The 25,769-nt window shown below is 41.2% G+C and overlaps 1 protein-coding gene across 1 annotated transcript; it reads left to right on the plus strand.

Annotated features, from left to right (window-relative positions):
- Positions 1-313: 313 nt before the first annotated feature.
- LOC134627482 (NACHT, LRR and PYD domains-containing protein 3-like) lies at positions 314-24,164 on the plus strand. Its single transcript, XM_065471570.1, has 10 exons — positions 314-366; positions 2,698-2,807; positions 9,330-11,058; positions 11,794-11,967; positions 12,271-12,444; positions 14,515-14,688; positions 19,125-19,301; positions 22,718-22,891; positions 23,077-23,252; positions 24,124-24,164. The coding sequence occupies exons 1-10, from the start codon at positions 314-316 to the stop codon at positions 24,162-24,164; spliced, it is 2,982 nt and encodes a 993-aa protein (XP_065327642.1).
- Positions 24,165-25,769: the final 1,605 nt, after the last annotated feature.

The raw sequence follows: 25,769 nt of genomic DNA on the forward strand, positions 1-25,769 counted from the left end.
TGAAAGATCAGCAGGAAGAAAACAAGGTGAGTGTTATTGTGCATTTATTGTTATAAGCTGAAAAAATAGCTTCCAAACGAATGTCATTTTTGCGAAAACAGTCAGCCTAACATTTTCCTTTCTTACTGAGTCAGTTGTGTTTTCACAGCTGTAAGACAAATTAGATGTCAGTGGAAAAAATTGTGTCAACTGGGCTTATTACGAGACCATGTGTGTGTTTTATTTTTTGTTCTGTCAGTCTTGGATGTAACTCTTGAAAAGAGATTCACCATGATTCTGGTTTCTCTCTCAGACTGACTGAAGATGACTGAAGATGAGTGATCTGGAGTCTCCAGGATCCAGCTGTCTGTCTGTGACAGACACAAAGTAAGATACTGTCTCTATTGTACACGAAGGAAATAGAGAACATAGGTAAAATCAGTATATAGAAACAATTACAAGTTTAAAAGGGCGAGTAAGATTGAGTGGGAGAGGACTGGTTTAACAGGAAGAAGAGAAAATTCCACAGTATCCGTGCGAAAAGTTGCACTTTGAAATCTTTAAAAGAATGTGGACAAACAGGACTCAGTGTCAGTGGAGTTTACTCATGGAAGTTTGAGATTATGATGATTATTACTTCAAAAACACCACTACAGACCTTTATCAGACATTCCATATTTATATATAAAGCTCCAGTCACCTCAGACTGGAGCTTTATATATAAAATGAATAAAGTCAGATCAATTTATGAGAATAGTCAAAGTGACTTTGGTAATATTAGTTGCCAATTCTTAGTTGGTATTGGTTTGTAAGATTAGTTTAAAATAAAGACTTCATTTTAACTGAATTTTGTTACGTCTCAAGAATTTGGACTTTTAGCTTTTAGGACAAACCTAAGGAGGAGATTGGAGCTCAGAGTTGAGGCCAGAGAAGTACGGCTGATTGAGGGGCTAATTTTTGTCAACAAACTAAAAAGAAATAAAATGTAGGCTTAGAAGACACGGTTGGCTGTATGATTCAGCATCTCTGAATATCTTCAGAGCTGTAGGGGCTTCAGAATGTAGAAGTTTAGATGGAAACTCCAAATACTTGAAGCCCACAAGATGCATCTTTAAAAAGTCAAAAAGAAGCAAAAAATTGCTCTCGCTAAAACCAAAATAACATTTATAACAACAACAAAAAAGTGTTTAATTTGGTAATATGTTTGGAATGGAACAAATGGATTCTGAAAATCAAAGATTGAGAGTTTCCAAGTGAATTATGCAGCTGAAAAACTTTCCTGTTATATGAAGACTTTTAATCTTTAGTTCAGTATTGATCTGCCACAGTCAGTGAACAAAATTGTCAAAAACGAAAAAGACTTTAACATTAAGATCCTCAAAAGCTTAGTATAATATAGTCATACATTTTCACCTGAATACATCTGGCCAGTGCAAATCTGTTATCGAAGGCCTTTGCAGCTAATCATGGTCAATATTTTAATTTAAAGAATACAGAAAAACAGCTGGTTCCTTTTCAGGGTTTCATAGCTTTTTAGTGTAGAATGCCAAGCTTTATTATAGAGATTTGCAAGTATCTACAAAGCATGATATGATGTGAAGTTCAACTTCTGGGACATGTGTCCCGCTATGCAGAAAATGACTCAATCTCTCAGTACAGCAAACAAACAATGCAGGAGGGCAGGGAAATAATGGTCTCCTCTGCCATGGCATCAGAAGTTGAGACCTGATGCCATGGCTTGTCTTGAGTGGCTGCTGTGAGAGATGCAAGATGCTTGTGGTCAGTCAAACGGTGAACAATGAGCAGGTGTTGTGCTCCCTCCCGCTAGTAGCACCATCCTTCCAAGGCCAGCTAGCAGTTCCACTTCTCCCACGTCATAGTTTTGCTCAGTTCGAGAAAGACAGCAGAAGGAAAAAAGCTGCATTTTCCCTTCCTTGTTCTGACTCAACTCCATCAACGATAAATTGTTGGGTGGTCACACACAGCTGACTGCAGGTTTCCAGTCTTATAAACAGTACATTTGCACAATGACTGAAACCAGCCCACTGGCTGTGAGGTCAGTTCCTTGATCATTAATATGCAAATTGTCATGACCATTGATCAACAATCATTGATCAAAGACCATTGATCGTAATCTTCCACACTGCACCTAACTTGACAAAAGCAGTCATTGGGTGGGAAACCTTGAGAAAACACTTTTGACCTTAGAGAAGAGCTCTGCATAGAAAAGGATCAGGTTTGAACAGTTTGTGCAGCTGTACCTTTAACTAAAATGAGTTCCTGCATCAACTCGTCCTGTTGTCTTTTTGAACTGTGCTTCACTATTCACTGCAGATAAATGCACTGTAATCACTTGGAGACCTGCGCGTGAGTCACTTTGGTCACTTAGACCAGCGGTCCACAACCTTTTTTGCGCCACGGACCGGTTTATGCCCGACAATATTTTCACGGACCAACAAAATAAAACTAGTACCGGTACCGAAAAAAAGAAGATTTATTCATAACACACGTGAAAAGACCCAGGAAAACCGAGTTAACGATAAAAACGATAACAAAATAACGCTGAAAACCGATAAAAACCCTGAAAACCATACATTTCACACCTGAGCCTCAACTCCAAACGACTCACGGACCGGCACCGGTCCGAGGCCCGGGGGTTGGGGACCGCTGACTTAGACAGTTGTACTGGTAATAATAATTTTCCCTTTGTGTCCTCAGAGAGAACAGTGATGTTGGTGTGGAGGAGGAGGAGCAGTTGTCCTGCTGTGCTTTGGGTCAGGATGTCTCAGAGGATTCAGTCTCTACCAGTTGTGGCATCTCTGTCCAAAGTAAGAGTCGGTATCGGTGTGCTGATGAACACATTTTTGAAAACTTGACTTCTTGTTTTGTAGGTGCATGAAAATGATTTCATTAGATTTTTTATGGTATAAGTTTTTTTCCTGTTTTACTTTGAATGTTGTTTCCTTTCATGTCTCACGTTAGTTTTACTTCCTGCTTTGTGATTGTCTTAATTATTTTCACCTGGTTTGCTAAAGTTCAGCTGTGTCATGTTCCCCACCTGCTCACAATATCAGGCAATCCTCAATATATACCACTAAAAAAAATCAGAGGAACACACTGAAAACATAACGGCTCTCGCTCGGAGAAAATCATACTGGAGAGCAATACTGATACAAACTGGGTGATGTGTTGGAAACTAAAGGATTCAATTGTTTGTTGGAAATAAATGATCAAATTACTGGATACTGGCTGAATCCAAATACAAACAGAAAATCAGAGTGAAAAAACGCTGCAGCAGGCTATTCCATTTGGCTCTAATTTCATATTTCATAGCAGCAGCTCAAAATGAATAATTTGTATGGCTCCATGTGCTGCTGGGTCAAAATTTTAGCTGGTCATTTGTAGATTCTTAGATGAAATAAAAAACAAAAAAACACTCAAAAAAATATCATCTAAAGAAGAGCAGAGCTCATTTACACCAGGGGTGTCCAAACTCCGGCCCGCGGGCCGCAGTTGGCCCGCAGTCCATTTTTAATTGGCCCGCAAGTAATTTTATAAATAGAATATGGCCCGCACTTCAACTTTTGCTTGAGTGTATTGCACTTCTTAGTTTTAACACCAGGGGGAGCTGCTGTTGATCAAGGCAGTTGCGCCACCAAAAAGGACAATCACAGAAGAAATTTACCCCCAAGTTACTAAACATGGCAGAACCAAAGAAGCAAAAGGTAGAAAGTGAGTGCAGAAAATTTCAGACACGGTGGGAGAGTGAATATTTCTTCAAAGAATTCAAGGGGAAGTGTGTCTGTTTGATTTGCACTGAAACTGTGGCAGTTATGAAAGAGTATAATGTACTAAGTCATTATGAAACCAAACATCAGGCCTATGCATCCTACACTGGTGCTGAGCAAGAGCAGAAATTAAAGCAAATGCTAGCTGTCCTGCAGGGTCAGCAACAGTATTTTTTTCGTGCTCAAAAGGTCCAGGAAAAGGCTCCAATAGCAGCTATGAGGTCGCCCAACTCATCGCAAGACATGGCAAGCCTTTTTCAGATGGAGACCTCATAAAACACGGCCTCATTAAAGTCACCGAAATAACGTGCCCGGAAACAGTGCAGGACTTCAACAACGTCAGCATGTCCAGAAATACAGTTGTGCGATGCATTGAAGACTCGTCAGCCAACATTAAACTGCAGCTGTCTGACAAAGCTGTGCTTTTGATTTTTACTCCATCGCATGCGATGAGAGCACCGATGCCACAGACGCCGCACAGCTGCTAATTTCTTTGCGGGGAGTGGACGAGAGCACGAGCGCTTTAGGTGAGTAAAAATATATTCCACAGTACCCGTGTGTTAATAAGCATGCATGTGCAGGTACACATGCTTCAAATATCAATAATGCGCATCAATTCTGTCACTACCCTGCTTTTGCGCACCACTTTCTTATATGCGTTTTTCTTGTTAACACACAGAGTACACACCGCTGTGCACAGCGCACGCACACGCAGTCAGCGGATCTCATCTGATGCAGATCTGCTCCTTGATCAGGTGACATTTGTCCAGATTTTTGGCACGAGTGGCGGACGATCAGCACCGCAGCTGGATGGCCCGATTTACATACCCAGCACAGCTGATACTCACCAGAATAATTTACTAAGATTATATGCACTCCTGTTATTAAGTCCAGTTCAGTCTGTTAATGTTAACAGTTTCAAACTAACGTTAATAGATGTGTTGCTAAGCCTAATAACTTAAATAACAAACTTGAAATTTAACCGTCCCATTTTCCCCTTTATTGTTTTTTCTCTGTGCTGTAAATCTTCTGTCTAAGAAGAAATCTGAGGCTGCTGTTCTGAGAATGAGCTACCAAAGCTTTTTCTGAATAAATCAATAAAGATCCATTTATGGAAAGCTGTGATGAAGGCAGTTTTGTCTTTAATTATATTCAACAATATAACATATTAGACCACTTTTAAGTGATTTTGTGATCTTTAATACACTTTAATACACTAAAGTTAAGGTTATATACCTAATTTCTAGTAAGTGGCCCAGCCCCTCCTATATTTTTATGTATGTGGCCCTCAGTGAAAAAAGTTTGGACACCCCTGATTTACACACTTTATTAAGCAGCTACTGTACAACAAGAACAGAATCATGTAAATGTCCAAACAACAGCAACAGTAATCCCAGGGTGTAGCACAGCAGACAAAGAGACGCAGTAACACAGAGAGTGAAAAAGAGTAAAGGATCACATGGAGAACAAATGGAGCGTACTCACAGAGTTCACTAAGACGCACAATAAATCTAGTTTTTCCACACAGATTACATATAACATCACACTGAATGAAATTACATGTAGTAGATTAAATGAACTATATAAGATGAGGATTAGCACATTAAGCATATTCATAACTATTTCCTTCCATTATTTTCTTGGGTTATCAGCTTTTGTTACTTTGCTGCTATCACTTAAATTTTATTCATATAGCACCAAATCACAACAGCCACCTTAATGTAGTGAAGTAGATTCTGGGGTAGGATTTTACGTGATGTCCACGAATGCAGCATTAACATCCACACCTTCCCAGCTGATGATTAGCGGCCTTATAGAGATTGAAAATGTGGCGTCATTTCCGGGGTAAAACCGCAAAGGATTGTAGGTACGAGTGGCAAGCGGTACTAGCGCACGCAGGCTTTCAAATGAAAACAGTCACACAGCGATAAAAAGAAACACAAAAAATGGCAAGAAGCTGTTGTATTATTAACTGCATTAGCCGGTCGCATGACAGCCACGGGAAGCCGACGGGTAAAGAGATCGATTTTTATCGGATTCCGTCGTGGAAGAGAAATTGTTCAAGCCGTGTTTCCGAAGTAACAAAGAGCCGACGGATGGCCTGGATTGCAGCCATTCGAAGACCAAATATAACGTCCCAGAACACTCCAGCTCACATGTTAGCCTGCTCCAAGCATTTCCACAAAGGTAAGTCTTCTGTTGTAGTTATTACGTAATTTATCATAACGTAATTGTTGATGTAGGTTACAAATAAGTCTTATATTGATTTGAATTGAATTCGTTGCGCTATGCTGCTTTGTTCACTGTGGCTTTGCGGGCTAATGTTTGCCAATTTTTTTGATGTGTTTTGTAGGAAAACCAGCCTACAAAATGCTGGAATGCGATCCAGACTGGGCACCCTCTATCAGCCTGGGTCATACCGAGTTTAAAGCTGCTACCACAGCGAGATTTGATCGGTTAAGAGAGAGAGCGATATCAAAACAGCCACGAAAAGTCCCGCATATATGTGCCCAAGTGTTGTATTGAAGCAATCAAGTGATGAATAACTGTTTTCCAGTATGTTGTTTTGCAATGTTGTTGTTTTTTTTGTTGCATTGTTGATTTGTTTTTCACCGAAGCAGCTAATAAAGCACAATGGAATACAATTTTGCGTCTTTCCTGTAAGATTCTATAATAGAATGAAACAATAATGCCAGTTATAAATAAAGACAATAATTGAATGAATTACGAAACTCATTTTTTTCTGTTAGATCCGAAAATGTTGTGTAATACTACAACCTGAAACGACAATTAGATTGCGTTGGCCTGTACAGGAGATAAAGAAAAAAAATCTAACAACAGCTGTGAAATGGAATAGACCAAATCACCAAAGTAAACTGGACCTGGGCTTGTTGCAGGATCTGAACTTACTAAACATTTTGTGAGCGTATGCACTAAAACTTAGGACCATATAATAATAAATATGTGCGTGATGAAAGTTGGGCAGCACGCTAACGTCCTTACTCCGCTCTGTATGCTCGTATGGGTCTGACCCTTTCACGCCTTTGATTTTTTCCTCGTATTTTTTTTTGCCTTTTCGTCAAGTCTGTCTTCGTACGGACCTGCAGTGTTCTCCGTCGTTTTGTACATAACTGTTTTTGGGGCAAATAAAATGCAAGTAGGGATTAAAACTGCAGAATTAATGATTACCGGTGCTGGAAATGCTAGCGCTTGATGCAGTGTTTTGATTTTGTTGCCACTCGTACCCACAATGCAATGCGCGAAAGTCACGTGGTCTGTCCATCTCTATAAGAAACAGCTGCGCTTCACTACCACACGGAGGCATTTGGCAGTCTTTTCCCATCCAAGGTGGCTGAGAGCGTTAGGCAGCTAAGCACTGCAGATCTCCTCAGGAAAGCTGCTCATTTTAGTATTGCCCTTTAGAGAGTGGTGAGTGGGACTCTTGCGTTTATCATAATGTGGCATATAGTAGGGTGGACCTTGACGACTGTTTCCCTCTTTTGTTACAGGATTGTGCCATACTGCTGCTGTCTTGTCTTGTGCTGTTTTGTCTTGTTGTGGCCTGTTGTCATCTTACTAATGTTTATGGACTGGCCTCGACTGACTCCTGGTTTTATGGTCTTTTACTCGGAATTGTTTTATACATTTTAATCATGCTTTTATAAAGAACTGTAACTTAGGGTGTATTTGTTTTATGTAGATCTCTTTTACTAATTTGTTTAACGTTTTATGCTTTGCTTTATTGCTTTAGTAGAGGTGCGGCCGCTTGTTGAGGGGCTAGGCACGCGAGGTGGAATCCCCTCCCCGATGCATGAGTGTACACACCGGGCATAGGTAGATTGAACCATTTAGATTTCAGTGTGAGTGACAGTGAGGTGTGCAGTGGAACTACACGGGTGAGTAATTGGTGGCACCCTTGGGCACTCCTCTCTATAGGTTGCCTCCTCAAGTGGCCGGTCTCCACCATTTTGTTTAGTTATTTTTATCAAGCTGTGATTGTTCTAGGGTAGCATCATGGTAGCGAGCCTGGTCATTTTAATCATTGTTTGTTAATAAAGTGTTTTAATTTACTGTCTTGCCGTCTCAGCCCTGCTACCTTAAGAACCTTTCTGATTTTACAGTTCTATGCTTTTAGTAGTTTTTCTTAATAAATTTTGATTTGTAAAATTCATCTGCCACGACTGGTTGGAATGAGGGGAGGAGGGCAGGATAAAACCTGCAGCCTGAGAGCAAAGTGCTCTGTCTGATATGATACTGTGAGGCCTCTCAGATAAGATGGGGCTGTTTTATTATGGCCCTTTTTGTGTGAGAAGCATTTTGAATTCAGTTCTGGATTTAACAGGGAGCCAATGATGTGAAGCCAGTATGAGGTGAATTTTCCCTCTTCCTAGTCCCTGTCGGTACTCTTGCTGCAGCATTTCGGATCAACTGAAGGCTTTTCAGGGAGATTTTAGGACATCCTGATAATAACGAATTACAGTAGCTAAGTAAAGGTAATAAACGCATGAACTAGTTTTTCAGCATCACTCTGAGATGGGTTGTTTTGAATTTTAGACAACACACACAAATACAAGAAAGCAGTCCTACATATTTGTGCAATTTGCACATTGAAGGACATATCCTGGTCAACAGTGATTCAGAGACTGGAGGTAGTAGCCTATATTCCAGACTATGACTGGCTACTTTTAAAATGTCTCATTAGGAACATTTTTAACAGTTGCTTCTTGTTTCTGCTGTGACAAAAAAAAAGGTTCTGATTATGAATCAAAATGTTGCGCTCAATTCTTTTTTCTTTTTTTTTTAAATAAGTCACGTACTTGTTGAGTCTGTGTTTCCACAGGCCCTGCTAGTTTAGAGACTTATTCCTCATGAAGAACGAAAACAAGACAGAACATCTTCAATCGGTCTTTTACTCACTAACGAGGAAAGGCTTGGTCAGAACCAGGCTGTGAAGCTAAATGCTCCTCACCTGTCTCCAGACCAACTCCTTCAAGGAGCAGCTCTCCTCGCAGCTATTTATTGACATACTGTTACAATACACAACACAAGCACCTCCCACCGTAGAACCCCCCAATGGTTCTAAAAGACAAGGCACTGTGTGTGTGTGTGTGTGTGTGTGTGTGTGTGTGTGTGTGTGTGTGTGTGTGTGTGTGTGTGTGACCTCCTGCTCACCAAAAGGATCATAAAAGCAGGAAGCTTACAACACAAGAAACAGATCTTTCAGATAAGATGTATCTACAATAAAACCTCCCCCAGCACAGAGTGGCTGGAGAGGTGGTCAGCATCAAAGGAATGGCTTTGATCCTACTGCTTGAACTAAGACTTTACAAATTTAAGAAACACAATGACAACATTCAACAATTTGACTTAACAGCACTGGTTATAGCTTAATGCTGAAAATGTCATGTCACATGATTTACTATTTTCTAACTGAAGCTTATTTACAATTTACAATGTTTAACACCATTCCCATCCCTCCCGTCAAAGGATAAAAATCAGTTTTTCATGCAGTTTCACACACTAAAGAAATTTCATTCTTTTTGGTTTCCTGTTGTCAATCAGCAGATGTGACCCCGGAAGAGGTTTTAGAAGAATATAAGACCAGTCTGAGGAGGAGGTTTGAAAGTGTGACTGAAGAAACTGATAATACAGGAAGTGGAACCCTCCCGAACAGGATCTACACTGAGCTCTACATCACAGAGGGACAGAATGAAGATGTTCATAACCAACATGAGGTGATGCAGCTGGAGACAGCTTCCAAGATGGAGGCTCTTGATGACATTACAGTCAGGTGTCACGACATCTTTAAAGCCTTACCTGACCAAGAGAGACCCATCAGAGTGGTTCTGACGAACGGCGTCGCTGGCATTGGAAAAACCTTCTCAGTGCAGAAGTTCACTGTGGACTGGGCAGAGGGCTTGGAGAACCAAGATGTCAGTGTGGTGATTCTGCTTTCATTCAGGGAGCTGAACCTGATCAGAGATGAGCAGTACAGTCTTCTGGAGCTGCTCCATGTTTTCCATCCAACATTACAGAAGGTCACAGCAGAGAAGCTCGCTGTCTCTCAACTTCTGTTCATCTTTGACGGCCTGGATGAAAGCAGACTTTCATTGGATTTCACCAACAGGAAGCTCGTGTCTGATGTCACAGAGAAGTCATCAGTCAGCGAGCTGCTGACAAACCTCATCGAGGGGAATCTGCTTCCCTCGGCTCTCGTCTGGATAACTTCCCGACCTGCAGCAGCCAATCAGATCCCTCCTACATGTGTTGACAGGGTAACAGAAGTACGAGGCTTCACTAACGACCAGAAGGAGGAGTACTTCAGGAGGAGATTCAGTGATGAAGAGCTGTCCAGAATCATCTCCCACATGAAGACATCCAGGAGCCTCCACATCATGTGTCAAATCCCAGTCTTCTGCTGGATCACTGCTACAGTTCTGGAGCACATGTTGACTAAAGAGCAGAGTGAGGAGCTGCCCAAGACACTGACTGACATGTACTCACACTTCTTGTTGGTTCAGATGAAGAAGGGGAACAAACATGTGGGGGGACATGAAACAAGTGAGATGGCTGAAAGGAAATTTCTTCTGAATCTGGGGAGGCTGGCATTTGAACATCTGGAAAAAGGAAACACCTTCTTCTACCAAGAAGACCTAGATCAGTGTGGTCTGGATGCTACTGAGGCCTTGTTGCACACAGAAGTTTATAAGGAGATCTTTAAAAGAGAGCAAGGTATCTTACAGAAACCAGTCTACTGCTTTATTCATCAGAGTATTCAGGAGTTTCTGGCTGCAGTCTATATTTTCCACTGTTGCAACAACAGGAAGACAGAGGTGCTGGATGATTGCAACTCATCTCTAGATGTCTTTCTAAGTGGATTGATGAAAAAGTTACTCCAAAGTAAAAACACCCACCTGGACAAGTTTGTTCGCTTCCTTCATGGCCTCACTCTGGAGTCCAACCAGAGACTCTTAGGAGATCTGCTTGGTCAGACAGAGAACGGTCCAGAAATTATTCAGAGAGTCATCAATAATCTGAAAGAGATAAACCTATTTGGACAGCCTCCTGCCAGAAGCATCAACATCTTCCACTGTCTGATGGAGATGAAGGACTTCTCAATATTTCAGCAAATCCACAAGAAGCAACTTTCTTTGATGAACTGTTCAGATCTGACCTACATGTTGCAGATGTCCGATAATGTTCTAGAAGAGTTAGACTTGAAGAAATATAACACAACAGAGATTGGTCGGCAGAGTCTGATTCCAGCTGTGAGGAACTGCAAAAATGCTCGGTGAGTACGGATTTGATAAAAAATTATAAATCTTTGTAGATTAATAGTTTAATTTTTTAGACATTCTCAGTATAATGTAATATAATGTTTGGGATCACAAGCATCAACCCTTCCATGGCGCCTCAACCCCTCCTCATCTTAATGGGCCACATGATGGAGTGAGGCGAGCTCTAACAATGCTTTCACCCAAAACCTCTGATGATAATGACCCACGCCTTTTTTCACACCTTGGCTCATGTGGTGAGCCACATGGTCAATAGTGGGTCAGTAACCCTCTTAAGTAGGGGTGTCAAACTTCATTCCTCGAGGCCCGGTGTCCTGAAACTTTTAAACGTGTCTTTGCTGCAACACACCTGAATAAAATGAGTAGGTCATTAGCAAGACTCTATAGAACTTGACTGCATGCTGAAGTGGCACTTCAGCCATTTGATTCATGTTACAGCAGCTCAGCAGAGTGTAAGCACATGGTGCAATAAAAGTACTTTTGGAGGTACAAAACGTACTTTACTTACATTTATGTAAATCTAATTGAGTAGGGTTAGGGGTTGCTGTCTATACTACACAGTAACCTGAACTGTCCACCAAAGTAACCAATCACATAATTGAAAAATGCCCACAATGCTTTGCTTTGACTTTTTTTTCAGTTGCAATCTAAATATTAATTGTCCCACAGAGTCAATGTGATCCATAGCATCATCTTTCATAAAATGTTTTGTAATATGCATGTCCTTATAGACTTGCTGCCTGTGGACTGTCTAAGATGCACTGTGAAATTGTGGCCTCAGCGCTGAAGTCCAGTCCTTCAAATCTAATAGAGTTGGACCTGAGTGGAAACAACTTGCGTGATTCAGGCGTGAAGCAGCTATTTTCTTCACTGGAAAGTCCAAACTGTAGACTGGAGACTCTGAGGTCAGTTTGCTAACAGTTTTTGCTCCTTAACATATTCAACAAGATAAAATAATCGACTTGTGTCCTGACTCAGAAGTAACCCAAGAAAGGGATATTTCTTTGTGCTATGTAACTTTGTAAGACATCTACTTGGTTTGTGTTCAGAAGGATAATTGTAATATAGATAAAATAAGAGTCAGAATCTTATAGTTCTAGTTCAGTGTTTGATCTGATGGTGTTCGGGGAATGATAGACTCTAGTGAGACATGTCTCGATGCGATGTTATTAATTACTTTTTTCCTACATCCTTTATTCACTATTCAGATTGAGTTGCTGCAATTTGACAGATGTAAGCTGCGATGCTCTCAGCTCAGCTCTAACATCCTACCCTTCTCGTCTGAAACATCTGGACCTAGGTGGAAATAAACTGCATGATTCAGGAGTAAGCCATCTGTTGTGTTTTCTGAAGAACCCACAGTGTAAACTGGAGACTCTAAGGTCAGTAGGTTACTGCTTTCACCAAATACATTTACTTCAGAGCAATGATCCTGTAAACCTGCAGCCTTTTCAGCTCCACCATTCCTTAGTGAAACTGTTTGGGGGAGAATGGTGAAAGACAGAAAGCCAAGTCACATTTTGTACAGCACATTTATAAACAACAGCGCACACACAAAAAAACAAAAATGAAAGATAAATCAGAGATGGGCTTTAAAAGAAACCCCAAAGTAAGAAAACTTGAGCAAACTACATGGTTTTTCAAACAGGTTCTTATCAGTGGGGTGAAGTAAAAAATAAATTCTCAATAAAAAGAGAAGGATTGCTTATCTCAAAATATTTAATTGATCCTGAGATACATATGAAGACAGTCTCTGTTTTATGTGCTGAATTGCTGCATCAATTAAATATTTTAATGCTTCATCCTTAACAAAGTGCATCAGAAATCTTTTTTTTATTTTATTCATTCATTCAGAATTTCAACTCAATTTAAATTAAAAACCAAAAAATTGGTTTTCAGCCTAATGATTAAAGAGTCTAATGTTGGACAGATTCTGATATGAAGTTTGTTCCACTGTTTAGGAGTAACTGCTATAAAGGCCCAAGCTCCCCTATGTCTGGACCTCCAGACAACTGAGGCAAAATAAAGGCATGGATAATCCCTACAAATGACATCAGCTTTGCAGTTAGCCAAAGTTTAAAGAAGTTAATTTCAACAGCATTTTTATTGAGCCCAAAGGGAGCATAAAAATTGCCAAAAGGGCTGGGCCAAAAATAGATCCCTAGGGCAGGGGTCAGCCCCGATTTGCAGACGCTGTGCGCAGAGGTTCGGGACCAGAAGTCCCATTGCAAACATATCACGGCAGACCCGACGATGTTTGCATGGACACGCTTTTCAGCATGTCTTTATTGACCACTTTTCACACACGGTTGCTGTACGCATACAGCCGGCTGTAGCTTTTCAGCTCACAGCCCGACACACACAAACACAACAGCATAGAGAGCACAGACGTTAAGGCGGCAAGGCGTGATTGCAGGTGCCGCTCAGGTGCGTCCGCCTCGCCTGCTGCGGCGCTGCAGACCACGCCCCGCCACACACATTAACCAGGTAAAATATATATTTAGGCAGGATTTTGCAAATATCTATTTTTCTTTTTTTTTTTTTAGCAGCATAGTGCTTTTTTCCCAATTATTTTTTTAAAAGCCAGGCCAAGGCTCCAAAAGCCCAAAGGCGATATAAGGGTGGCGGCTCACAACAGTTTTTGTTTGCTACATGGATCATTTTAGTTCAGCTGGGTGTCTTTCCTTTTGTTATATTTCTTTAAGAGTTCAAAATGTGTTAATTACATAAATAAAATGTAATCTTCTCTGTAGCACTTCATGGATTTCATAAGCAACACACCTTAGTTGTTCACACAAAGCATAAAGGTAAAAAACAATATATACAGTGTTATCTTCATTTTAGATGTCAAAAAGTATTTGTGGCTCCCGGTGGAAACCGGGTCCAAATGGCTCTTTCGGTGTTAAAGGTTGCTGACCCCTGCCCTAGGGGAACCCCAAATGACAGGTCCCCTAAAACCTATTTAATATAAAACCTCTGTGGGTTAAATAGGTTTAAAACCATTGTCAAAAATTAAGGAATTATGGAAATTAAGGATTAAAGTGTCTCAACCTAGAGTTATGGATAGCATGATCTACAGTATCAAGGGCAACACAGCAGGCTATGTACTAAAATGGCAGAACCTCCTGAGTATATAATGGTTACTGAAAGTTAGAGCAAGGGATCAGAAAACCAGTAACATCTGTCAGAAGCATGTTGGGCTCATGCTTACAGGAAATGAAGCTGAATTACATCTGACAGCCTCGCAAGATGTATATAGACATCGGTTGTTGAACTGCTGGAGCAAATCTAATTTCACATCATTTGTTTTCTCATGGAACTTTTACTTTTGTCAGAAAACAACTGATCTGTTTCATCAGTGAACACTAGCTTTTATTTTAGAGAACTAATATCTGATTGCATAATCCTATTGATTATTCAATATCTGATTTGATGTTTCATTCTCAATTCAGATTGGATGACTGTGGTTTGTCAGAGATAAGCTGTGCTTCTCTGGTCGCAGCTATTAAGTCAAACCCTTCCCATCTGAAACATCTGGACCTGAGTTTCATCAACATGAAGGATTCAGGAATGAAGAAGCTGTGTGATTTTCTGGAGAGTCCAGGTTGCAGACTGGAGACTCTAAGGTTAGACACCATGCTTTTGTTGTATGCTGAGATGAATATGATGTGAACAATTATTGTGGCTGATATCACTAATGTCATGAATTTTGGGGCTCATGAAACACCAATCAATTGATTCCTGTCAGTTAATGACTTTTTGCACTGTGGAAAGCTGACATTTACAAGTGCTAGTAAATTGCTGGAACAAAACCTTAACAAATTATGTGGTGAGCATGGTTGTGAATTTTGTCAAAGGTGTAAATTAGATTAAATATTGCAGCACTTCACTCAGTTCTGCATTGTTGGAAAACGGTGGGGGAAAATGACTTGCTATTGTTTGATAGGGTTGTCAGTAATACAGCTTAGTTAAATCCTACCCTTATAATAATAGTAATGTGACTTGCATATACAGTATATGTTACTGTAATCTGTTATCAGTGAGAGATCCCAAAAAGTTAGATCTGTTCATCTGGACGTAGCGTTGTCAGTGGGAGAAACGTTTCATCAAAGCTGGGAAGGCTCCTAAGGAGAGCTCCAGGTGATCAAGGAGAGGAGGAAAACTGCTGTCTAAGCGAAAACCCATAGTGGTCCTTTATGTGTCAAAAGTATCGGAAAGTCTGAGACACATCTTCACTAAATGTCTGTGAAGGTTCTCAGTCATCCAGGTCATCGTAGTCAAAGGAGTTAGCAAAGAAAAGCGTCTGGACTTCTTTAAGTTGCTTGAAGACGTTTCACCTCTCATCCGAGAAGCTTCTTCAGTTCTAAGGTCAAATGGCCGAGAGTCCCAGACTTAAACCCAGTGGGAGTATCCCCCCAAAGAGGGACAAAGGACCCCCTGGTGATCCTCTAATCACATGAGCCAAGGTGTGAAAGCGGGTGTGGGACCTAATCAGCCAGGGTTTCGGGTATGCTCATTGTGAAACCTGGCCCCACCTTGTCGTGTGAATTCCTGAGGTCAGATGGCCCAGGATGTGAGTGGGCGTTAAGGCGTCTGGGGAGGGAACTCAAAACTGGATTATAGATGGCAGACAGTTGGTGTCGTAAACCACCGCCTCTGTTCAAAGATGGTCGCTCACAGTGGACATAGATGGCCTCTTTCACTCCTCTTTCAAACCATCTGTCCTCTCTGTCCAAAATGTGAACATTGGCATCCTCGAAAGAGTGACCTTTGTCCTTAAGATGCAGATGGACTGCTGAGTCTTGTCCTGTGGAGGTGGCTCTTCTATGTTGTGCCATGCGCTTGTGAAGTGGCTGTTTGGTCTCTCCAATGTAGAGGTCTGGGCATTCCTCGCTGCACTGTACAGCATACACCACGTTGTTAAGTCTGTGTTTTGGAGTTTTGTCTTTCGGGTGAACCAGTTTCTGTCTGAGTGTGTTGCTGGGTCTGAAGTACACTGGGATGTCGTGCTTGGAGAAAACTCTCCTGAGTTTCTCTGATACACCGGCTACATAGGGGGCCACTTCACAAGCCACTTCACAGCCACTTCACAAGCGCATGGCACAACATAGAAGAGCCACCTCCACAGGACAAGACTCAGCAGTCCATCTGCATCTTAAGGATAAAGGTCACTCTTTCGAGGATGCCAATGTTCACATTTTGGACAGAGAGGACAGATGGTTTGAAAGAGGAGTGAAAGAGGCCATCTATGTCCACTGTGAGCGACCATCTTTGAACAGAGGCGGTGGTTTACGACACCAACTGTCTGCCATCTATAATCCAGTTATAATCCCCAGACGCCTTAATGCCCACTCACATCCTGGACCATCTGACCTCAGGAATTCACATGACAAGGTGGGGCCAGGTTTCACAATGAGCTCACCCGAAACCCTGGCTGATTAGGTCCCACACCCGCTTTCACACCTTGGCTCATGTGATTAGAGGATCACCAGGGGGTCCTTTGTCCCTCTTTGGGGGGATACTCCCACTGGGTTTAAGTCTGGGACTCTCTGCCATTTGACCTTAGAACTGAAGAAGCTTCTCGGATGAGAGGTGAAACGTCTTCAAGCAACTTAAAGAAGTCCAGACGCTTTTCTTTGCTAACTCCTTTGACTATCTTCACTAAACATCACGTCTCTCTAGCTTTTAAACTCCAATGCACACTGCACCAAAAATTGGTCCACTCCAAGAATCGGGTCCCCCGACACAGTAACATAGTGTACGCTGTTAAGTGCCAGGATTTATACATCGGAGAAACCAAACAACCTCTGGCGAAGCGGATGGCACAACACAGAAGAGCCAACTTGTCAGGCTAGGACTCTGCAGTCTATTCACACCTACAGGCCAGTGGACACTCTTTCAAGGATGAGGATGTACACATCCTGGATGAGGAGGAATCCTGGTTTGAGCGCGGAGTCAAGGAGGCCATTTACACGAAAAAGGAAAGACCATCTCTGAATCCAGGAGGGGGCCTAAACGTACATCTGTCACCATCTTACAATGATGTGATTGCAGCCATTCCCCAACTCTCTGTGAATGGTACTCATGGCCAATGAACAGTGGTCTTTGATCAGTGGTTGTTGATCAATAGTCTATCCCTCGGTGGTTGTTGAGCAATTTGCATATTAATGATCAAGGAACTGACCTCACAGCCCATTGTTCTTTCAGTGGGCTGGTTTCAGTCATTGTGCAAATGTACTGTTTATAAGGTTGGAAACCTGCAGTCAGCGGAGACTGAAGAAGTCACCTGGATGAGTGACAAAACGTTTCTCCCACAAAAAAACGCTAAGTCCAGATGTGCAGAATCAACTTTTTGGCATCTACTTACCTGGATGAAAGAGCATGCATCAATATATCAGTGAGTAAATTTATAGACAAAACATATCACGTCACCAAACATGTTGATTCAGAGTCAAACATTTTCTGAATAACAAGCAGTTGTAAACCAGGCCCGGATGTACTGTCTAAATCGGCTGTCTCTCACCCTTTACCCGCCCCTGTTGCTTGTAATGTGTTTCTTTGGTGTATTGAGAGTTTTTTTCATGTGCTATGTGCAGAGGTGTTTTTTTTCTGTTCTCAAACTGATCTCCCTATTGGAGCTCAGTCTGGGGGGAGTTATTTTTTTCTCCTTATCTTTCCTCATGTGGTGCATTTTCCATTGTTATACTTCTCTGACCTGTCTTCCCCATGTGATGTTTTTGTGTAATGTATGTATGGTCGGAGGGTAAGATGGCGCCGCCATTGCGTGCAATAGGTCGGCAGCCTTAACATGAAATTTCCCCTTGTGTGACTAATAAAGGTATATCAATCAATCAATCAATCAATAAAGGTATATCAATCAAAGAGACCTTCTTTTCATCAGATGTCCACTGTGTTGCTCCCAGCAGCTGTGAACCATAGGACACTGGTAGAACACACTGAACCTCATGTTGAATCTGACAATGACAAAAAAGGGGAAGAGTCATCCCAACAGTTTACATCCACCAATTTACATAAAAAATAAAGCCCGGTCTACCAGCAACAGCAGTGATGTGATTTCATTTCATTTTATTGTGTTTTGTTTTGTTTTATTTTTACTTTCTATGCCAAAGTTTTTAACAGTTTGTAGTCAGCCTGAGGGAGAATAAGGAAGGAAGGAACCATACAATTTTACCAGACAGCAAAAAGTAGTCAAATATCACTTTCTTTTGTTACATTATACTCACGAAGAACGTTTGGCCAATATTTCCTCATTTTTATATAGAGAGTAAAATGAATAGCCAAGGCTGGACTTGAATCCAGTGCACTTTAGCAAGGACTCAGTAGCCCTCAGTATATTCATAACTCACACTTATCTAAATCAATTAGCCTCTGACTCAGGACTTCTTAGCATTAGCATCATGGTATTTTTTTTTTCAAATCCCAAGGTTAAAACATATTAAAGTTATTTACATACTCTGTCTGTGCTATTAAAGGCATTTAGAGGCAATATCAATCTGTGAAAATAAAATTGAAGTTGTTTAGAAAATGTATCTGTTTATGTTCATAACAGAACAAAGGGTGTTTGCAGCGGTTTCTGCTGACACTGGTAGTAAAGCAGTACAACAGTCAACATCACTCCCATCAGAAATGGTTGATGTTTGTGTATGTCTATTAAAAATTGTTGTGGGAATCCAAACCCAGATGTGTGACACCCATCTCAGCTGTGGTTATGACTTTACTAAACATCATCAGTGCTCCAAAAGAATGCAGAAGTAAGGGAAGCATGGAGCGGTTAGTGCTAAGCTAAGGGTTACCCCCTCTCAAGCAGGCGTTCCCTACCATCTTGTTGGTGAACATTTACTCTGTAGACGTTTACATTTACACTATGGACAACTATCCACTGAGCAGTGAGGGGCTGCTGCAGCTATGTGCGCACAGAGCTGACTGACAACATACTAGAGTCTTGAGTTGAGCTGACCAGGCTAACACTTCACAAAATGGACAGAGTAGCTATGAACCCAGCATTGTTTTCTAAACCTGTATATTTTTTGTCTTTTTACAGTTTGAGGGGCCACTATTTGTCATCAATCAGCTGCGCTTCTCTGGGCTCAGCTCTGAGGTCCAACCCCTCCAACCTGAAACATCTGGACCTGAGCTCCAACTACAACCCAGAGGGTGCACTAGTGAAGGAGCTATGCGGTTTTCTGGAGAATCAAAAGTGTAAATTGGAGACTCTCAGGTAAAACCAAATATCATTTATTGCAGAACATGTCCACTGTTAGTTTTTAAAGTAAATTTGTTTCTCCATTCTAATTAAAATGCATGTACAAAAGATCCACTGAACTCAGGTTTGTTTCAACTGATAGCTGATCAAGTAGTGTGTCTGTCAAGGTTACTTCAGTCTGACTGCATAAATAATGTCTGATGATCATCTTATCATACTGATCCAGAACACATTAAAGCATATTTTCAGATTCAGGACCTTAAAGCATTTTTATGGTATAGACCAATACATGTTTGAATGTTGTACTGACAATTTGATTTTTTTGGAAGAATGTCCTTCTCTTAAATGGGCCATCATGTCAAAGTGGCCTTTCTGTTTAACGTGAAAAACTAAACTTGAGGTATTTATTTAAAACCAGCACATCTGGTGGGATAAGTTTACTTTCATGTTATTCTTTTTTCCAGATTGATTCGCTGCAATTTGTCAAACAGAACCTTAATGGCTCTGGCCTCTGCTCTGAAATCCAACCCTTCCCATCTGAGAGACTTGCAGTTAAGAGGAAATGACCTACCTGATTCAGGATTCCACAAGTTGTGTGGTTTTCTGGAGAGTCCACAGTGTAAACTGGAGAGTCTGGGGTTAGTTCATGGACTGTCTTTCAGAAGGCTTAACATCTGTCCATTTATACCAACCTTTTAATTTGTTTCAATAAATAAGGCGTGGGTAGTGTGATGGATATCAGCTGTGCCAGCCAGCCTTCCTTGGCACTGTTCCCTAAACCCGCTCCTTCACCCCTCCCCTGCAGCTGAGCCACAAACCACACCCTGCCACATACCCCCATTTGCCCAGTTTAGGCCGGGGGGGGGGGGCATTCAGCCTTGGATGAGGTCAGTCAAGGGGCAGGTTGGCTCCCAAACGTTTGGCACAAACTGGTGGTAGAGCTAACACATAGAGAGAGACAACCCTTCACACTCACACCTATGGGCAATTTAGAATCACTAACCTAACCCCACTAACTGCATGTCTTTAGATCAGCAGTCCCCAACCTTTTTCGCGTCAAGGACCGGCCTTTAAAGTGTCGCGGATAAATACGACAAAATAAAATGATATGACTATAAAAAAGCATGCACGGCAGACCCAGTTGTGTTCTGTACATTTTTATTATTATATGCACAACACCAACACCACCCAGGACTCACGGACCGGTACCAGTCTATGGCGCGTGGGTTGGGGATCATTGCTTTAAACCAGGGTCTCGAACTCCAGTCCTCGAGGACCGTTGTCCTGCACCTTTTCCAGTGTCCCTTTTGCAACACACCTGAATACAATGAGTAGGTCATTAGCAAGACGCTATAGCTGACTGCATGCTGAAGTGGCAATCCCTAACCCTACTCAAGTAAATTTAAGTAAATGTGAGTATTTGGAAAAATGTACTTTTAAAAGTACTTTTATTGCACCTTGTTCATTCACTCTGCTGAGCTGCTGTAACATGAATCAAATGGCTGAATTGCCACCTCAGCATGCAGTCAAGTTCTATAGAGTCCTGCTAATGACCTACTCATTGTATTCAGGTGTGTTGCAACAGGAACACATGGAAAAGTTGCAGGACACTGGCTATCGAGGACTGGAGTTTGAGACCCCTGATTTAGACTGTAGGAGAAGATGGAGTACCCAGAAAGAATCCACACAAACACGAGGTGAACATGTGAACTCCATACAGAGAGACTCTAGCTGTGTCCCAAAACGTAGGCAGCATCCTTCGGAGGCCGCATTTGAAGGCCGGTTACGTCATAGCCAGGTGACGTCCCAATTGGTCGACTCCTACAAATGCATCCTTCATTTCCCCGAATTTGAAGGATGGGTCGGGGATGTCCTTCGTGGCCCACCATATCCCAGAATTCATAGCGCGGCCCAGCTAATTCCAGTTTCCAACAATGGCGGCCGCTACTAAGTTTTAATATTACTCTTATTAATCTTTCTGGGTCACAAAATAAACTTTTAACATATTTTCAGGCGAGAAAGTAGCTGTGTAAACTTCAAATATCTCCTTAGTTTATCAAGACATCGCATAAAAGTGCTCCGACGTTTTCAGAGACGTCTGTTACCCACCCGCTCGATAGCTGACCGGGGGGTTCAATGGTCACTCGAGCCGGTGAGAGCAGCGGACTCCCGGCTTCATCGTTTTCAGACCCCGCTGTCTTTCGCTACTCAGGTTAAACATGATATATAAGTCACTCGGATAACTTAAAAACGTAATTGTTTGGCTTTTTTCGGTGTGTTATTTGTTCCGGAGCAAATCGGTTTGGCTGAGATCAAAGTTATTAGATTATTAGATTAAATAAAACTTTATTAATCCATCAGGTGGGTTCCTTCGGGATTTTCACACAGCTGAATAAACGTCAAACAGAAAATGGTCCAGAATTTACGCCAGTGTCCTGTTATATTTTAGATAGCAAGGAGCAGACGGCCGAGTTTATTAAACTCCACCCGAGACCGCGGTGATGCAAATCTGAAGGCTAGACTGTCCCATTTCACAGCCTCGCACTTCCGGCCTTCTCAGTCTTCGAAGGACCTGGCCCACGTAGACCACGAAGGCCAGGTCCTCCGAAGGATGCAGCCTACGTTGTGGGACACAGCTTTTGTGTCTTTCTGTGGTGGAATTAAACTCAGGGCCTTCTTGCTGTGAGGCTATGTGTTAACCAGTGCGCCTGGTGCCTTAATCTATCTCCACCAATTCTCTCACCTGGGCTAACAGGTGGTCCTCTGCTAACATCACCACGATGTTCAGGTTGGCCAGTCAGTGGCAGTGCACTTACTCCACGGTGTCTGCTGGGAGTCCCTGCATGAACCACTCGAGCATGACAAAGTCCTGCAGCCGAGCCTTTCCCTGGGGCTGCAGCCACGTGTTTGTGCAGCCAACTGGCATAGGTAAAAGGCCGGTCCTCTCGCCCCATCGGCTCCTTCTGGAAGTGGCAGCTGTGGTCCTCCGGGAAGATAAGATGAAGCATGTAGTCAGGGCTCACCATGTGTTTATACACCACTCTGCATTTAATTTTCAGTTATTATTAATCGTGCTTCCACAGCATGTCTTTTGTATCGTCTACCTCCCCTCACCCTCAACCAGCAGATGGCCCCGCCCCTCCCTGAGCCTGGTTCTGCCGGAGGTTTCTTCCTGTTAAAAAGGAGTTTTTCCTTCCCACTGTCGCCAAAGTGCTTGCTCATAGAGGGTCGTCTTACTGTTGGGGTTTTCTCTGTATTATTGCAGGTTCTTTACCTTACAATATTAAGTACCTTGAGGTAACTGTTGTTATAATTTGGCGCTGTATAAATAAATTGAAGTGAATTGAATATGCTAAACTGCACATTTAACATATATATTAATTGAGTATTAGTTATTTTACCTAACTTTATCTTTTTCATTCTTTATTCAGAGTGATGGACTGCAGCTTGTCAGAGGAAAGCTGCATTTCTCTGGTCTCAGCTCTGAAGTCCAACCCCTCCCATCTGAAACATCTGGACCTGAGTGAGAACCAACTGCAGGATAAAGGGTTTCAGCAGCTGTGTAATTACCTGGAGAATCCAAACTGTGAACTAGAGACTCTGAGGTCAGGTCGCTGACTTATTTGTAGATTTTGGTTAAAAAAAATTTAAATAAAATTAAAAAAAAACTGTAAATAGAAGATAACAGCTAAGGTAGATATCTATCTTCTTGTCCTGCATTTTTTTTCATGTGTCAGACCTGAAAACATCTGAATGGATAGACAATAATTTTTATCTCATATATTTTCAGACTAAAGGGCTGCCATTTATCAATAAATGGCGGTTCTTCTTTGGTTTCAGCTCTGAAGGCCAACCCATCTCATCTGAAACATCTGAATCTGAGTGAAAACAACCTGGAAGATGCAGTTGTGAACCAGCTGTTTGATTTTGTGGAGAGTCCACACTATAAATTGGAAACTCTTACAGGTATTTATATCTTTGGTTACAACCTCCATGTTTATGATTCAGGTGATATTACAAAAACACAGATGCAATCTCAATATCTGAAAACTTTAAGATAGCTTGAAATTGGAGTCAATCTCCAAAGTCCCTTTTCCATTAGTACCTACTCAGATCAACTTGGCACGGTTCACCATGGTTTTAAGGGTTTTCCATTAGGTCATAGTACCAGATACTTTTTTTTAGTACCTGCTCGGCCAGGGTTCCAAGTGATCCCAGCAGGTACTAAAATGTGATGTTTTCAGAATGCCTGCCCTTGATTGGCTGGTCAGTGGTGTCACTTGATGAGTCGTGAGAGCCTTTTTTTTTCACAAAATTCAAAACTGCCATTTTTGAAACCCGGCAACGAGGGAAATTGCTACAAAAAACAATGCCATGGTCTCCTGAGCCTGACAAAAAGCCACAAACTCAGCACCAGGTATATCAACATCCACATTTGTTGTAGCATTTGTGCTACATACTAATTACATCACAGGATGCTCAGGAGTGTTGCTATGGCCGCAGCCACGCACATAAGGTAGTACTAGATTGTAATGAAAAACCAGTCAATCCGAGTCAAGTCGTGGCGATCCGTGGCAAGTCAGAGTAGCTACTAATGGAAAAGGGGCTCAAGTTAAGGTTTGCAGTAATGAAGCAAGACTCGTTCAACTCTGGATTTCCATAAAGATACACAATCCAGCAATATGTTAATATGAAAGCTGAGAGAAAACATGCTACTTAGCTGCTCCAAACAAGTGCATGCCAGTCATTATACAGGATGTGTTGCATTGTTGTCTGACAGCTATTGAAGTAAGCATTTTGACCACTCAACTATCACTATTTCTTCTTTTCTCTACAGTTGTGAGTGATCATGATGATGTGGGTCCTGAGAGAGAATGAGCTGTGCCCTGATGATCTAGAGATGTTGAAGCAATAGCAGCTTGTTTGTAGAGAGGCTCTGACTTGGCCATATTACTGGGAAGAAGTATTTAATTACTGGACTTCATCCAGTGATGACACATTGGTAATTGGTTCAAATTGTTGTGAACAAAAATCCCATTTATTTTATTTTTAACTTGTATTTTTATTTTATTTTTTGCTTCCTGCCTTGCTATAGATATTGATTTACATTTAGTTTTGTAGCATACAGTCTTCTTATTACTTGTATGTAATTCCACTGTCTTTTTCCATCAAAGGATCTGTAAACAGCTAAAATTAGGCCCACAGTTGAATGTCCTTTTCTGGTTTCCATAGGAATTCTTCAGCTTGTTGTACTTGTACTTTTGCTATTGGGTTTTGGATAATTTCTTGTAACAGTAGGATAAACATGCGATGGAAGGGGAAAAAAAACGTTAGCAGAAGCATACATAACAAATCAAATTATGCTATTAGGTGCCTTTTCCACCAAGACCGTGAATAGTTTATCTGACAATAATCATGTATATTGTTTGGTGCCTTCTAGAAACAAAAAGGAAAAAAACACTGATCCTTTTTTATTCTATGATTATTCATGTAAACCTTTGATATTTTTGAAAATTATTTACAAATATTTGTTTTTGTGATATTAAAAGACAGTCATGTCTGCAGTGTGCATTCTATTACATCCTTAGTTTCTATTGAAGGGTGTAATTAGTGATTACTGTGATTATTCTCAACTGGATTTCTTATTCTTTTTTTTACGCTTTTAGCATGCTCTTTTTTTGAGATGAACAAATTAATTTCTTATCTAATATGGTAATCTCCTTAAATGATCTTAAATTTGTATTGTTTAACTACAATAGTCTATGGTGCATTACTGGAACTTGTTCCTTAAACATGTTGTGCTGGAGTAAATTATTCACTCACAATTATTTCTTTTGCTCAACTGAGTGCCAAACACATTCACTCACCCATCCACATCATTAAATTCAGGCGCCCAATCACTTTGATGGCCACAGGTGTGTAAAACCAAGTCTTTAGGATTTGGGTTCAGCTCCTTAGTTCCAGGGAAAGGCACTCTTAATGCTTCAGCATACCAAGACATTTTGGACAATTTCCTGCTCCCAACTTTGTGAGAACAGTTTGGGGGATAGCCCGTTTCTGTTCCAATATTACAAGAGCCGGCTCTTTCGGCTCCCAACCGACTCTTCAGGTTGTTTTGTTGCTTTAATTCATTTATTATTAACAACAATATAAAATTATGCACAAAAGGAATCACTAATGTAAAAAAAAACGTGGTTTTATTTATGTATGTTTATATATAAATATATAGGTGGCCCCTAGAGACAAAGCACGTACAAACTCCAAAAAGCACGTACAAACTCCAAAACACATTTCTAGCGTTAACTGAACTTCCAAACAGAGCTACCTAGATCACTTAAATTACACAATTGAAAGCATATGTGTATTGTTTGTGTATTTATACACAAGCACTCATATATATTCAGATAATTCAAAAAAAATGTTCATTTACCTGTTATTACCACACACCAAATCCGGTCGTTGGTACTTCCTGGCTTGTGTAGC

The sequence above is a fragment of the Pelmatolapia mariae genome, linkage group LG1 (assembly GCF_036321145.2).
Source record: "Pelmatolapia mariae isolate MD_Pm_ZW linkage group LG1, Pm_UMD_F_2, whole genome shotgun sequence".
NCBI lineage: Eukaryota > Metazoa > Chordata > Actinopteri > Cichliformes > Cichlidae > Pelmatolapia > Pelmatolapia mariae.

Bases quoted from the DNA above. Each gene is read 5' to 3' on its own strand.
- LOC134627482 (XM_065471570.1), top strand. From the start codon at position 314: ATGAGTGATCTGGAGTCTCCAGGATCCAGCTGTCTGTCTGTGACAGAC. The intron at 11,968-12,270 runs GTCAGTTTGCTA...TTCACTATTCAG, and splicing joins TGTAGACTGGAGACTCTGAG to ATTGAGTTGCTGCAATTTGA. The intron at 12,445-14,514 runs GTCAGTAGGTTA...TTCTCAATTCAG, and splicing joins TGTAAACTGGAGACTCTAAG to ATTGGATGACTGTGGTTTGT.